The sequence below is a fragment of the Apteryx rowi genome, unplaced genomic scaffold (genome assembly GCF_003343035.1).
Source record: "Apteryx rowi isolate R43461 unplaced genomic scaffold, aptRow1 scaffold_258, whole genome shotgun sequence".
Taxonomy (NCBI): Eukaryota; Metazoa; Chordata; class Aves; order Apterygiformes; family Apterygidae; genus Apteryx; species Apteryx rowi.
This window is the reverse complement of record NW_020448952.1, coordinates 11,745-28,379: the sequence shown is the minus strand read 5'-3', so window position 1 is coordinate 28,379 and position 16,635 is coordinate 11,745. Positions and strand designations below refer to the sequence as shown.

Here is a 16,635-nt window from a genome sequence, read left to right as displayed (position 1 = left end):
TGGATCCAGGGCCAGTTTAAGGAAGCATTTCCAATGCAGTCATGCAGGCCCCTGTAGCACTCACTTATATCATGATCTGACATACCAGACCAATGCATATTTACCAATCTTCATACACTTCTGCTTAAAACTATTCTTTCTTAGGATGTTCCTTTTTGCAAAAAGTACAGAGGAGTCAGTTTTCTTAAAGTACTGTGCACCAAAACCACATATACTATGAAGGGAGAGATTTTACCTGTCCACTATACTAGTTGCTTCCTGAAGAAGCCATACCCTAAAAAAATGAGAAAGCATTTATTTTTGTTGCAGGAAAACACACTTTTCTTTGTCTTCCATGGATTTAAATGCCACAGGAATGTGAACACTTCATTTGTGAGTATTTTAAAATCTAGTGGCCTTTAAAGTGGCTACTGTTTAAATAGAACAGTAGAGTTTAAATCACAGGCAGCTTCAGGCAGGTGTGAATAGAGTGCAGCTGCACTGGATTCGGTGCTCACAGCAGCCTCGTATGTTTTACTTTTGCTTGTGCTCTGACACAGCAGAGGGTCTTACAGTCCTCTATTCTGACTATTCTGACTTTAAACCACCCCTTTATGAAGTACCCTATTTAGCACAAAATAGAAAAAGAGAGAAAGGTGGACCACAAAAGTAAACCCTATAAATGAAAACACAGTTCTCACCTGTCCTCCATAATGGCTGCCACCTGAGAAATATGGACCCTGAAACAAAGATATCAATTAGTTTTCTACCAAAAGGCTTCTTTAAGGGTTTTTTTGAAAGAAAGACAATTTTCTTTTTCATTTGTACAATGAAGGATYACAGAAAGATGAACACTCTCCTTTGCTCATCCCATTCCTTTACGTGTTATATGTAAATTAGGGATGGGCTGCACCATATGAATCTTCCACAACATTGATATCAAGGAGCGATCATGGGTTATTAGGATTCTACACAGTTGTGTTTTAGGACACTCTGTTGGGACTCAAAACCTCTTTCCCCTCTAATTCCCTCTCCAATAAATCTGATGATAAATGTTTTCAGTGACCAAGGACCAATCTGCTGGGGAATTCACCCAGTACTAAAGGCTATACCGCAAAGTAACATCACAAATCTTCTCCACCTTCTGTTTCAGAATGGCATGGAACACCTTCCCTTATCAGTTCTTGACCTTCTCCCCCTTCCCTCTGGGGAGCTTCCCTCCTCCTTCCGCCCACCTCTCTTTGGTAGAGGACTCTCTCTCCCAATACAAGCCATTCCCTTCCTGAGACACCTTGCTTCTCTCTGATACTAGCTCCGCTCTTGCACTTTGCTGAGGGAAGGAAGGTATTCCATAAATTGAGGCACAAGAGGAATGCGATCTGCCTCCAGCCACTCCTTTCCTTACTGTCAGAGTTAAGAGACCATGACAGTAGCAGAACAGAAAATGGGCCCAGAATTAGCAGGGCTGGACAGACAGGAAAACAAAACCAGAACTGTATTTACTGTGATACAAAAGAAGTACTGGCCATTAATAGTTTTGTACTGCTTCAAATCATATACCTTTAGACCATGATACACCTAAAACCACATTAAATAGAGTTTATTCAAAATATTACTTTTTGCAGTCAATATAAAAGTACCAAGTTTTTGGGGAAAAGTGTGTGTTGGATAAAGATTACACGGCAAGAGATTCTCACCTGTCCACCATACTGGCTGCCTCCTGAGAAATGTGAACCCTGAAGAAAAAGAATTAAATATCCTCTATATCCATTTCATGAGACTTCTTAAACAATGGTCCATTTGAAAGAGAGGTATCTAATTTCTTTCAGTGCAAAACTATGAGTGGGCAGGACTAGACTGCACAAAAAGGCATGTGAGTCTCATTTGCGTTTACCATGATGCATCAGAAGTTACATCTCCTAAAAATTCTCCTGTGGTTTCATATCACATACATTTACAATTACTATATACCTCGTAGCAAATAAAATAGAACATGTAAAATCAGTCTACTTAAAATGCTCTTTTATGTAGTATAGAGAACTATTAATTCTCTTGGATTAAATCATAAACATTACAAGAGAAGAATTCTCACCTGCCCACCATGCTGGCTTCCTCCTGAATTGGGTGAACCCTGAACAACAACAAAAAATAAATAAAATCTTCTTTACTCCTATTTCATGGGCTTTTTAAAATGTTGGTCAACGTGATGGAGACATACTAATTTATTTCAGAAAGACATGACATCTTACTCCAGAGAATTGTATTCACACTCAAGCACATTTATGACCTAGTCCTGCAAACATCAGCAGCCAAATGAGACAACCATGTATTTCATACTGTGTTTATTCTTAATCTTAAAACAAGTTCAGATGAGGACTGTATTTGTTTAAACATGGTAGCAACATAATGCCATAGAGAAAGATCTACTGAGAAGATTTTAGCTTAAGATAAATAAGGTTAAGGTAGACAGCTGGGTAGACCATGAGTAAGATACAAGATACACATAGGGCAAAATTACAAAAGCAGGGACTATTAATGCTTACTTGTCCACCGTAACTGCTGCCTCCGTAAGATGCTGATCCCTGGAAAGATATTGAAAAACAGATATTTCTGTTTCATGATGTATCTTTAATTCATAGGTATGAGAGGCAAAGTATCTGTATTTTGCTATTTTATTGTTTTGTTTGTAAACTTTGCAGAATAAACTCTGTATTTTTGTCTTCCTTGAATTCACAATGCTACAACAGAGAATGGATCAATATAAAGTTTCTTGAAATATTAAATTGAGGTAGCTATCTGGATAATCCTTTACTTGATAACAGTCAAATACTGGTAAAACAAGCATATCATATAAAAATATTAAAAGTAAAAACTTACACGTTCTCCATACTGGCTAGCTCCGGAGGGATAGGAACCCTGCAAAAGACATCAAAGAAATGAACTATCTGCCATAGGATCTCCCTAAATCAAAACATGAGTCTCCTAGCAATGGGAGCAAGAGAACAAAATAAGAGTAAATACAGGTTAAAAACTAGAGTTCAGACCTTATCAGATAACCTGGAAAAATACCTGAGCTGCCAATCCATACTGAAACTTCTTCTCTTGTATTTTAAGAGTGCTTGTTTCCCTTGATAGCTATATAGTAAAGATGACACAGTGCTCTGAGGGCATTGTTTTCCCTTTACTCTGCAGATATAATACGGAAACCACTATCTCTTTGGATAGAAGTTGAATTCTCTTCCTTGCCTTTTCACATTCCTCAACTTTCCCTCAGAGATTAAGAACAACAAATAACAACTTTTTGCACAAACTAGCACATGCCACTATGCCTATCAGACAAGTGCTCATTTGATGATATTCTTTTGGAGAAAACCACATATACATTGATTGAAGGGTTCTTATTGCTCCACCAATATCAATTCCACCTGAAAATGATATGGAATAAAACAAGGCAGTATTCAGCTTAAACTAAGTTTTTTTTTCATCAAGTCAAACATCATGGCTTCAAAATGTACATCCACAAAACAATTCTTTTTGCTTGGACACGATTTGTTTTCCGTGTTTTACATTTTTCTTTCTTTTTTTTTTTTAATGACATACATCCTCTATTTCTGGTGAATCACCATGTGGTGCTGTTAATGATGATACTTGAGCAAGGCCCACACCTCTTCCCTGTCAACATGCTTTGTAATTGTGAGTTTGACATTCAAGAGCACACCGCAGCATCAGTTGGGACTTATGATAGTCCTGAAACACTTTAACCATCCCCTCATTCCCTCTGTGCCTTAGCGTGAGCTCTTTCTATCCCACACTGGAATCTGCCACACCAGCAGGACATGATGTAATTCAGGTGGCCAGCAGTTGCCAGGCCTAACAAGCTCTTGCACAGAGACCCAGAGAAGGATTCCCCATGTGAAGGAGGAGTGCTTACCGCTCCACTCTGATTGCTGCCAGATGGCGAGGGCGAACCCTATAAAATATTAGAACCCAGTTATTTCATTAAACATTTCTGTTTCCTTTTCAGCAAGGGTAGAAGAGTTTCCTTATTGGGAAGGTTTAAGACATAGGCTGTAGGATGAGCAGGATTCTTTCAAGTTCTCCGCTCATTTCTGGAGCGAGGCATTTCTTTATGTGGAAGGATTCATAGTAGGCCAAAGCTAGCAAGAAAGGGTTGGTTACCAAACTGGACTCTGAAACCAGATCGGGCAAGTTTATTAAAATCTCATACAACAAGAGGTCTCTTCAAAGAGGGGAGATTGGAATTGTTTTTCTTCTTAATGGAAGCAAGGCAATTGGGAATCAAAAACATTGCATTTCTGTTGTTTCCCACACTTATTTCTAGAGTAAGCTTCATTATATAAATGTCGCAAAAAATAAAGGCAACTAACTAGTGGCTAAGAAAGCCATTGCATACCATTTTTAGGATGTAACAAACTCAAAGAAGAATTTACTGAGTTTTTGCTCTTTAAACAAAGTTCCCATATCAAAACAAGAGTATTTAATTGAGTTTGTAGATAACCATCATTTTCCAAAGTGGCAAGCTGGCTGTTCCTTTGGAATGACTGCTTACCTGGCTATTGTACTGGCTGCCTCCAGAAGACGATGAACCCTGGAAAAAAATACAAATCGGTTATTTTTCTCTAATAGAACTACATTAAATCAAGACTTTTTGAAGGACAGTAGTATATACATTTTTATTTTTAATTTTTCTGTTTGGGTTTAAGCTCCACTCAAAATGTAAAGTCTATCCTTCCCTATTTTGCTAATCCACCTAAAAATTAATGTGTACCTGTCCACCCGAATGGCTGTCTGCAGAGCCCTTTCAAAAAAGGATGAACCAGTTACTTCACTTCAAAGGGTCTGATGGAAGGATAGGTAGCTTACTACTTTCAGTTTAAAATTAGTGAACTCACTAAAGAATGACATACCTGCAAAAAGCTTTGAATATGCATTCTTCATATTGCTTCTGACCTTCTGAGTACTGCTGGATTTCCACAAGATTTGCTAAGCTCATTATGAAATTAAACTCTTTTGTGTTTATTATGCAAAGTTAAGCATCTATCAGAATTGTGTCCATCATAAAGAACCCTTACTGTGCAAAAAGGTGTCTCAACTGTACACTAAACAAGGTATTAAAAGACAACATTCTGAAGTGGACTGCAACATGTAGTTGGGGAGGAACTAAGATCTACATTCAGTACACAAAAGCCATTTTCCCATGATGAGGCACTGGGTGCATCTATTGTAGCATTACGGTACAGATCAGAAGCATGCCTTCAAGACAAATTTCCTGATTGTCCCCACTCACTGTAGTTTGGTTTGCATCATGGAGTGATCTCAGAGTGAGTGAACTGGAGGTGCTTCAGATGAAACTAAATTGGAAGATGTTCTTCAGGAGCGCACTTAATATATTCCAGTAGCAAATGGGCTTTGGGTCCATGGGACCAAATTAGAACTACACCCTCCACCCAAAAAATGTGCATAGTGTGGCCATCACTTCATCAGCATGGACTGTTTCACTCTGTAGATCTGTTCCTATCAGTTTGCAGTACTCATTGATGTAGACAATAGCCACTATGTTCCCTGGTACAAAGCTCTCACTCCCCCTCAAAAGATCCTCTTTATACATGATCCCTGATTCAGAACTGCTGCCCCAAAGAACAGCAAAACCACACCTGTCCCAATCAGAAGTTCCAAATGAAACAAATCCTACCATTTTATCAATAATATGAAGGATCTAGAACACAGATGAGGAAGGATATTTTCCTGATTATAGATACATACATGTTCCTCCTTCCTAAAGAGAGCACAAGGCCAGACCTATTTGTCACATAGTATTAATTTTTGCATGGTACATTTATGTACCTGTATCCAAGCCAGTTTTATACTAGCTAGCAGTCTGATAACAGCACCACAGAGTTCAGTGCTAGATACAGAAAGACCCAAGTGTTTTTTCTACTTTTAATACAGCATACACAGAGCTCCAGTGACATATGCTGCATGACTTTCTACTTGTGATGAACACAAGTGGTCTTCGCACAGGTCTCTCCTCCAAAAGGGTTCTTTTCCATATGAGAGGGCTAACATCATGAAATTACTGATCTATGAAATACTCAGAAGTGAATGATCTGAGAAGAATACAAACATATGAACCCATGTTCTTAGGTGATATTTTGGCATAATTACATGGAAGCCAATGGAACTGATTACCAATCAAGGTAGATATTTATATTGTTGGCACAAACACAGGTTTGTGTTCGACACACATTCAAAGAACATCCTTCATTCAAAGACTTCTCTTTGAATGAATACCATTTCAAAGGGAGAGAGGAACTGTGAGTGCTGCACAAATGTCTTATGTGTATTTTTAGTTGTAGCTAAGGTAGGTTATTTTCATGAGTGTATGATTTCTATTAGACACTGACTCTTTTTAACCTCTGTAGCCATTGTATTAACGAAACAAACACAGGGCACCCTGAAAAATTTGATGAGTACTGCTTACATTTGCAGAGGAATCACTTCTGGTTAAGGTAGGGGATCCACCCTGTAAAAAAAAAACAAAAAACAAAAAAACAAAAAGAGGAAAAATAAAATAGCCTCTGCTTTTGATCATAAACTAAACACAAAATTAAAACTTAGAACAGCTCTTCTATGGCATTTTTAAGGAAAAATATCACAGTCTGAACTTATATTACACTTCACTTACTTTACTTAACTTCCCAAAATGGCCAATAGTCTTTTTTGGCCTGAAAGACTGTAAATCACAAAGAATCGTTTTGCACCCACCCATGTCTGATTGCCTAGAAAACAATAACACTATCCAAAGTTCAGGAATCTCCTTTGCGTATTACAGGTTGATTGACCAAATACTATTTGCTTTAGAAAGCATTTATTACCCTATTTCACAGTCTCTAAATAATTTCATATGGACTTTTCTTAAAAATACAAATGAGAAGTGGCTCTGACAGATGTTTTCATTTGGTAAAGACAGGTTTCTGAGGCAACTTTTTATGGCTGGCAATTTTGTAGAGTTCATATTTTACTTTCCCTTTGTGATAGATTTTTCCTCAATTAACTCCGCTATTTAATGCAATCATAGAGGGTTCTGTTCTAGAGGAAAATATTACTGCTTTTCTGTAGCTTTTTTTTGAGATGAGATATACAAATATTATACGACAACTGAAAATCACTATTCAGTAAATATATGTTGCTGTCAACTGTGGGGGCACTGAATTCTTCATTTTGGCATAATGAGGAATAACTTCTATCGTGCCAGCAATATTTATGCCACCAAAGGAACACTGAACATAAAATTAACAATACATTCAAGTAAATAAATAATGTAATAATGTAGAAACAAATAAGTCTGCAGCTAATTTCCCAATTAAATATATAGTAAAAGAAACAGATGACGAACAAAGAAAACTTACAGAGCTCCCCCCGGAACAATCACATCCACTCTGTAAAGAACACAGAAAATGTGTAAAATCTCAGGAACATAGCACTGAAAGGGACTCTTGTTACAACTCAAATTCCTTTCTCTACTATCCTAGGTATCCAAAACATAAAATTACATCCATAACTCTCCAAATGCCTTCTAGAAATTTGTTTTTGTTCTCTTCATCTCCTATAACTATTTCTGCCCTTACCTCTCTGATGGTGTAGAATCTTCTAATTATATTATCTTCAAATATGTTATCTGTAATCTTTATCTTGAAAACCCTGCTCACCAAAACAGTGCAAAAAGTTCTGAGTAGTACTACAGAACGTGTGATTTTTTTTTCTTAAAGACTCCAGAGCACCTGGACTACATGCGCTATTCTTTCATGCTACGGTTGTTACGGAAAACACTAGAAATGACTTCCAGTGGAGGATTACCAGGTGATTTCTACTCTGAGGCAACTAACTGAGAGGTGGCCAGCAGCTCAACATTTGGTGCCTCGCTTTTCACATTCAATCTGCATGGGATGGGTAAGAGGAAAAATATTTAGCACCATGGCGGGTACAGAAGCTCAAATACAACTGCCATCCAGACAGATGGCTGCTCTGGCCTCAGGGATCTCTGAATGACACGGAAAAAGAAAACAATGGGCTGCTGAGACTTTGGGCAAGAAGGACAGTGGTGAAGGAAAACAGTTTTTGTGAAGGAAAAATACTCAAGGTAAATTGAGAGTGACTGATATGTGCAATAACTGAATGCTGTGGAAAAAGAAAAGCATACCTGTCCACCAGACTGGCTGCCTCCCGAAGAAGGTGAACCCTGCAAACAGTTATACTTTCATTTAAAAGATCTTTCACTTTGACATATGTTTACCAGCTTAATTATATCTGAAAATATCAATCTGGTTAAGAACCCTATTTTATCTACAGAAAGTTTAATGAGGATTTATAAAAACACAATAATCTAGAAATTTACAATCCTCTCTTGAAATATGTACATTGGAAATAATACAATATAATGTGAAGAAAAATTTCACACCTGCCCACCATACTGGCTGCTTCCTGACGAAGATGAGTCCTGAAAAAAATTGAAAACCAATTAACTTCTGTTTCAAAAATACTCTTTATATCAAATATTTATTACTTGCATTTGTTGCTTAGTGTTACATTAATACATGAATGGTATTCTGACCACTCTGCTTCCATTTGGACATTTATATAAGAATACATGAAAAGGTATTTCAGTATCAAATTAATTTTGTTCCAGGATATACAACATGAAGAGTCAAGTTTTTGTATAACAGGTACCTTAGGTCAAAAATATAAAGAGTTGCTGTTTACCTGTCGACTAGAGTAACTACCACCTTGAGAAGATGATCCCTGCAATAGGTAAAGCCAGGTTATTTCTGTTTAAATGGGCTTCTTGAAATCAAGACTATGTTGTTGAAGTCATATACACACTTATTTTTACTTTTATTTGCTTTAAAAAAATTGTCATTTGATTTCACAAGACACTTATGGTGCCACATGTCAGACAAATTCCAGAAACAGATAAAACAGTTGGGCATAATTTACTTGTAGAAGGTCATTTTTTAATACAACAGCCACTTTGGAGGAGAACTGTAAATAATGAATAAAAGTGATGCTTACATGTCCACCTGATTGGCTGCCTCCTGGTGAATAAAAATCCTGTAAAAAATATATTGTAAGTACATGAAAAAATGAAATCAGACCTTCTTTTGTAGTATGGAAATATTATGATGGAAGCTGAACACTCCTTTTTGCCTCTCCATATTCCTCAACTTTCTGTAACGGATTGTTTGAGATCAACAAATAACTTCTTTCTGCACAAATCAGCACATGCCTCTTTATGCCTATCAACAAGTGCTCATTTAATGAAGATGGGGTAAAAATGACAGGAAAATGGAAGCCCTTGCAAGTAAGTCAAAGTGCAACAAAGCAAAGGGTTTCAGTTAGAATAAACGCTGGATGAAACAGAGTATGGAAGCCTTCTGCAATAATGCAATGAGTCAAAAGGCTGAAACCTGAACAAGTAAACTATGGCACCATGCTTGTAATTGTGAGTTTGACATTCAAGAGCACACTGCAGCATCAGTTGGGACTTATGATAGTCCTGAAACACTTTAACCATCCCCTCATTCCCTCTGTGCCTTAGCGTGAGCTCTTTCTATCCCACACTGGAATCTGCCACACCAGCAGGACATGATGTAATTCAGGTGGCCAGCAGTTGCCAGGCCTAACAAGCTCTTGCACAGAGACCCAGAGAAGGATTCCCCATGTGAAGGAGGAGTGCTTACCGCTCCACTCTGATTGCTGCCAGATGGCGAGGGCGAACCCTATAAAATATTAGAACCCAGTTATTTCATTAAACATTTCTGTTTCCTTTTCAGCAAGGGTAGAAGACAGAGAAAACTACTGCTTTATTTGTATGACTTAATTTTCTGACCCTTCCTTGTTGGGAATGTTTAAGACAGGCTGTAGGATGAGCAGGATTCTTTCAAGTTCTCTGCTCATTTCTGGAGCAAGGCATTTCTTTATGCGGAAGGATTCATAGTAGGCCAAAGCTAGCAAGAAAGGCTTAGCTGACTGATGAAACCATTAAAAAAAACAGAAAATCTGAATAATTAATGGTGATCTGTTTAACCAAGTGTATTTTCTATAAAAAATTGCAGATATTTGCTATAGAGTAATAAAAGAATGAGATCTCATCTTAATCTACATTACAATAGTACAGGGGAAAACATCAGTCCTTTAAAAGATGTCCTGGTACACACCAATGTTGTTATACCTTAGTTTCATATGGCACCAGGGTCTTCTGTAGTAATATATTTTAGTTCTGCTGTAGTAATAACCAGAAGAAAATTTTGATACAGAAACCCTGTGAGGAAACTGATAGCACATAATATTTGCGGCTGAACTGGACATAATAACCCTTAGTGGAAGGTGTTCTGAAGTGCACAGCTGAATTTATAGAAATTTATGGAGAACAATGTCCTACTAACCAGGACACTGAAAAAGAGACTTTGTAGAAATACAGTTAGAATAGAATCCATTGCTCGAGACTCAGTGAAAATGAGACTTGGAAAGTTTTACAAAAACATAAATCAGAATTAATGGGAAACATGCTTTAGTCAGGAGAAGGCATGTTCTTAAGCAGAAAAGCAAATAGTGCTCATCATACGACATGAAAACAGACCATCAATATGCAATATGTAAACAAAGAAACTTGAATCTTCTCATGTATCTGGCATTGGAAGAACACAAAGGAAGTGAGTATAATGTGAACTGAAGATGGAAGGAGAGGAAGTATAGTCTCTGCAGTAGTAATCATAAATGAAGTTGATTTGTAAAAAAGAATAATATGAGATGATTAAGAACATTAAGGACATCAAACAAGATGTGTTTCAAGAAAACTTGAATTTTAAAATAAATCTGGATGTTAAGAAAAATTGTATTGGAAAATTTTAATCTATGGGAAGAAATAAGAGAAGCAATTATTATGATAGTCCAGAATAATGAGTGTTTAAGAGATATACTACAAAGGAAGTTAATTGCAAAAAAAACAACCCCCCCCCMAAAAAAACAAAAAACAAACAAAAAACAAACAAACATGAGAATAAGAATGGTTGATCTCACATGCTGGTAATACTGCTGTTGTTATATTATTAAATTAGTGCTATTGAATTAACTCCAATTAAATCATTGGAAGTAAGAAGAATCTGGTTGTTTTGTGTATTGTGGACACATACTGATGCTAAGTTTTAAGGGAAATCATGAAATAGAGGAAAAGAACCTCATTTTTAAATTCTGCTTCTAATGACCAATTCACAAACGTGTGATTGTTACAAGTCAGAACTGTAGTTACTGCAATTCTAATTGGCTAAGTCCTTATCATACCATACCAGAATAACATCACACAATTTAAATCTTCACATTTTCCTTTAACTTCTTCTATAGAAATAATACCCTTTTTAAAAAGTTCTTGAAGCAAACTACTAAACATCACAGATGATTAGAATCTGTTCTGAAGGTGCTCTTGAAGATAAGATGATGTGAGATATCTAAAGATCCATGTAAGTACTTAGATTTCTTAAAAGGAAGTAAATTTCCAGATTGATACACTTGAGAAGAAATGCTTACACTTTCATCAGATTCACCGCCTCCTATGGAAGGTGAATCCTGTAAAAAATTTGAAAAGCATTTATTTTCATAGGAAAATGACTCTTTTTTTTTTACAATCTTACTTGTGGAAAGTATAAATAATCAGAATAGAAACAATAAGACACTTAGAATTTCCAGTTTTACCTAAAACAGAGAACATGCAAGAAAAGGAAAAACACATAAGCAAAAGGAAGCAAAAAGGACCTCTCAGTCAATTTGATTTTTTTCCTGATCCAAATATTTTGGATATCCCTATCTGGTAATGATAGGGAAATAAGATTTGCAAGCACTTGAGGAAAAGATTGATAACAAACCTGCACTCACAATAGATTAGTTTTTATTTGAACATGAAGATAAAAGAGAGAACTACAAAGCAGGAAACAGCCATAGTAGATTCCTTTAATAAAATAAAATGTGTGGACATAGCGTGAACAGAAAAGTTTATGGTAAAAACCTAAGTATGCATAACAGGTTCATATATAAACCTTCCAAACGAAACTACATTGTCACGTGAAGGACAAAGTGAGATTGGGGATCTGTTCTTTATTTAACAAATTACTTATTATAACAAAATGTTAACAATAAACCTAAGTTCATAGAGCACAAGGCTGAATACAGCAACAGAGGCTGATATACGGACCTTGCTTATGATAGCAAGGAAAGAGAATGTAGAATGACATACGAGAGAGGTTTTTTGGTGTAAAGGAGAGTGAAGGTGTAAAACAACTGAGAACTTACTTTTATAAAAAGTGAATGTTGAAAAAAAAGTTTTGTCAAACGTGTGTTAAATGGCTAGATAACATTTAAATCTTGCTCATATTTTTACTACCTTGTAAGAATGTCAGTTGCTGCTTAAGCAGAAGAGGTAAAGAAAGGATTTTCCTTATAAACATGCTTTTTTGAGAAACATTTTAGATGAAGTTAATTTGCAAAATGGAACATTCTTTACATTCACAAATCCCATTTTCTGTTTTATTTTTAGCATCCTGCACTAGAAGTAGTAATAAGATACATTTTTCTATGAAAAAAGAACCTAGGTTATAAGTCTCTCATTTTTAATGAATAATTTTGTATGACTTTGGGTGGTTAAAATGCACTGCTAAACAAAACAGAAGGAAGATGGTTTCTGCAGAATGATCCTACAATGAGATTTACATCAGTAAATCAGCAGGTAAATTGAATACAAACTTTAAATATAGCATGTCCAGTCCCCTAGATTTTCAACTGCTTCTGCATAAGTAAGGCATGTAAAGGACACATCTGAAGTCTTTTTCCTTCTGATTGAGCTAATGCATAAACAATAATTACATGGGGGAGGAAATGTTGTACTAATTAACAGATTAAAAATCACATTAGCACAGTAAACAGGATAATATCTTTAGTGCATCACTTTCCCTCCGTTATGGAAAAATTTGGAGTTGCAAAAAGATAAATAAAAGTAAACAGAAACAACAGGTAAAATGACATTTACATGAGCATTATTTACAAATAACGGAAATAAAGAACCCAGTGCACAAAAGAACCAACACACTTAGCTTCAGCACTTCATGTATAAGAGAAATAATACATACCTGACCATAAGGTCCACCACCACCGTATGTGGAAGATCCATCCTGTTCAGAAAACATAAATCATTTCCATATTGCAAATGAACATTTCTTTTTGAAAGGTTACTGTAGGGATCCCCTTCAGGGAAGATTAAAGAAATAAGAGGATTTACTTAGTTATCAGAATAGCCATTAAGAAACTCATAGTTATTTCCTTGTAAAAGATTAATTTGCCTATTAACAAGTGTGAATCTCAACTCATTTCCACTTTTGAAGAGATCTTCATCTGGCTGATAATTCAAAGCAAGTATTGTTGAGGAGAATAAGCTTTAACAGGTTGGGGCTGTTAACCTTCGCATTTAACATACAACAAACCATAACCACATTTTACATACTCCCCTGCAAACTTTCATGTTGCTTAGTTAGGAGTATATTCAATTTTGCTCCTCAAAGATTAAAAAAAAGCTTAATTGAAATAAAGTAAGAGCCAAAATACAGAATATAACTGTATATATAGGAACCAGGCTACTGGCCCTCAGCACCCTTAATTCAAGAGGAAAAAAAAGTATATACCTGACCATAGGATTCACTGCTGCTGTCATAGACAGAAGACCCTCTCTGTAGAGAAAACAAAAAAGGTTATTATTTTGATTCTCTCAAGAAATATTTTTCCTTCTTTTCAGAGGAGTTTAGGAACCAAGATAATAGGAGTCTGTGTTATCTTACCTGTCCGTAAGATCCACCAGGATAGAAGGAAGGTCCTCCCTATACCGGAAATAAAAAAGGTTACTGTTTTGTAGTTGCAGTGTTCCCTCAAGAAAGAATTTTCAACTGCTCCTGTGCAGGGACAACAAACAGAGTATTTACCTGGTTACCAGAATAAGTGCTGTATGAAGAACCTGGCACTCCCTAAAAGGAAGACAGAGATTTCACATGGAATAGAGAAATTGTATTTTCTTGCAAACAAGATGGTTGTTTAAATACTAATGCATCAAATTTTCACTTTCACCCTTTGAGATGACCTTTATGTTCTATATAAAAATTAAGACCAATACAGTTAAAGTGGAAGAAAGCTTTTGGTAATAATTTTCTTAGCCTGTTGAAATTTGAAATTCCTGTTGAAGCCTGCTGAAATCCCCAAGCAAGCTGTAGATACCATTCCGTATTGTGCTCTGTCAGACTGCACACCACTAGGTTACAACAGGGCTGATTTAAGTTTGCTGCTCTAAAACACAATTCGCAGGTCCATAATTACAATATTTCATGGCAACCACAATATCAGGAGTCCAGGAAGCAGGGCAGCAGTAGTCTGTGTTACATTTACAAGGGAGGAAGAACGTTCACCTGTCCATAAGATCCACCAGGGTAGAAGGAGGATCCTCCCTGTACAGAAGACAGAACGGGTTACTGTTTTGTAGTTGGCTACTCCTTCAGGAAAGCTTTTAGACAGAGCTTCTGAATAGGGTGATTTATCAGAATGTTTACCTGGTTACCAGAGTATGCACTGTGTGAAGAACCTGGGGATCCCTGAAAGGAAAAATACAGACTAGCTATTTTCTTGCAGACAAGATGGTTTAGATAGCAAGGTGCCCGATTCTGACTTTAAGTCAGTATTGTTAAAGTAGGGGAAACCTTTTGACAGTAACATTTTTGGCTCATTGAAAGACTTCCCCATGGAAGTTATAGATACAATTTTGTCTTTTCCTCTGACAGATTTCACGCTATAGGTAATGTTATGGTTGATTCAATTGTTGGGTGCTTAATTATGGTATTTTATAACAGCTCTTGTATGGGGAGTATAGGAACCAATATAACAGGAGTCTGTGTTATTATTACATGGGAGAAAAACCACTAACCTGTCCATAAGATTCACCAGGATAGAAGGAAGGTCCTCCCTATACCGGAAATAAAAAAGGTTACTGTTTTGTAGTTGCAGTGTTCCCTCAAGAAAGAATTTTCAACTGCTCCTGTGCAGGGACAACAAACAGAGTATTTACCTGGTTACCAGAATAAGTGCTGTATGAAGAACCTGGCACTCCCTAAAAGGAAGACAGAGATTTCACATGGAATAGAGAAATTGTATTTTCTTGCAAACAAGATGGTTGTTTAAATACTAATGCATCAAATTTTCACTTTCACCCTTTGAGATGACCTTTATGTTCTATATAAAAATTAAGACCAATACAGTTAAAGTGGAAGAAAGCTTTTGGTAATAATTTTCTTAGCCTGTTGAAATTTGAAATTCCTGTTGAAGCCTGCTGAAATCCCCAAGCAAGCTGTAGATACCATTCCGTATTGTGCTCTGTCAGACTGCACACCACTAGGTTACAACAGGGCTGATTTAAGTTTGCTGCTCTAAAACACAATTCGCAGGTCCATAATTACAATATTTCATGGCAACCACAATATCAGGAGTCCAGGAAGCAGGGCAGCAGTAGTCTGTGTTACATTTACAAGGGAGGAAGAACGTTCACCTGTCCATAAGATCCACCAGGGTAGAAGGAGGATCCTCCCTGTACAGAAGACAGAACGGGTTACTGTTTTGTAGTTGGCTACTCCTTCAGGAAAGCTTTTAGACAGAGCTTCTGAATAGGGTGATTTATCAGAATGTTTACCTGGTTACCAGAGTATGCGCTGTGTGAAGAACCTGGGGATTCCTGAAAGGAAAAATACAGACTAGCTATTTTCTTGCAAACAGACATTTAAATATAAATGAATCCAATTCTGAATTTTGTTCCAAAGGGACATTCCTGTAACCATTAGAAGAGAATACTTGCAATTTTTGTTGTTAAAGGTGAAAACACCTTTAGCAGGAACTTTTTAATTTTAGAATTCTAAGTTGTACTCAGTAGACTCTTCTTTGTTATAGAGAAAGAAAATCTTAGTCCCTAATCATGTTTTAAGAATTGCCAAAATATGGAAATTTTGAAAGCGTAACTACAGAGTAAGATTTCAGCTCATGACTGAAAGAAGAAAAATATCCATTATTACTGTCACATCCCCTTTACATAGAAAATAAACAAAAAATATAATTCCATAGTTGGATTGTTTCCACAGAGAAGATGTTTAGACTGTGCTCTTGTCATTAGAGAAAGCTTAGAGGAAAAGTGGAATAATTGCAGTGTGAGGAATTTGAGGATCCATATAAGGGAACACATTGCTTCCCCTTTCAAACAAGATGATTTAAATATGAATAACTTGGACTCTTAATTCAGAATCTTTTCCAGCTTTGAAGAGACCTTCGTGTAACTGATAGCTTTTAAGTTCAGAAGACAGTTTTTTGCAGGAATTTTCCTCATGGGCTGAAGAATCAAGGAAGACATCTGTCTTTTATGTAAAATTTAGGAATGTTTGTTTATGTATGCATATACATGTATCTATCTATATATACATGACTATAGAGAGATATACATACAGATCCTATTTTTAAAACAAAAGTATAAGAAAAGTAATTTCTCTCAATTTTAATGATACCCAAAACTGCAAA

At 36.3% G+C, this 16,635-nt stretch overlaps 1 protein-coding gene across 1 annotated transcript; it reads right to left on the bottom strand.

The window, feature by feature from the left end:
• Positions 1–238: 238 nt before the first annotated feature.
• LOC112966839 (loricrin-like) lies at positions 239–16,471 on the bottom strand. The gene is made up of 24 exons (XM_026067338.1): positions 16,388–16,471; positions 15,146–15,187; positions 15,005–15,043; positions 14,634–14,675; positions 14,493–14,531; positions 14,016–14,057; positions 13,875–13,913; positions 13,722–13,766; positions 13,173–13,214; positions 9,738–9,776; positions 9,070–9,108; positions 8,761–8,799; positions 8,459–8,497; positions 8,201–8,239; positions 7,410–7,439; positions 6,482–6,523; positions 4,550–4,588; positions 3,911–3,949; positions 2,857–2,895; positions 2,523–2,561; positions 2,072–2,110; positions 1,677–1,715; positions 681–719; positions 239–274 (listed from the first exon to the last, which is right to left on the bottom strand). Exons 1-24 carry the CDS (start codon positions 16,469–16,471, stop codon positions 248–250), a joined length of 981 nt encoding a protein of 326 aa, XP_025923123.1. The 3' UTR covers positions 239–247.
• Between the last annotated feature and the right edge of the window lie 164 nt (positions 16,472–16,635).

Bases quoted from the DNA above. Each gene is read 5' to 3' on its own strand.
- LOC112966839 (XM_026067338.1), bottom strand. From the start codon at position 16,471: ATGTCTTCCTTGATTCTTCAGCCCATGAGGAAAATTCCTGCAAAAAAC. The intron at 3,950-4,549 runs GTAAGCAGTCAT...AATATTTTATAG, and splicing joins GCAGCCAGTACAATAGCCAG to GGTTCGCCCTCGCCATCTGG. The intron at 720-1,676 runs GTGAGAATCTCT...TCTTTGTTTCAG, and splicing joins GCAGCCAGTATGGTGGACAG to GGTCCATATTTCTCAGGTGG.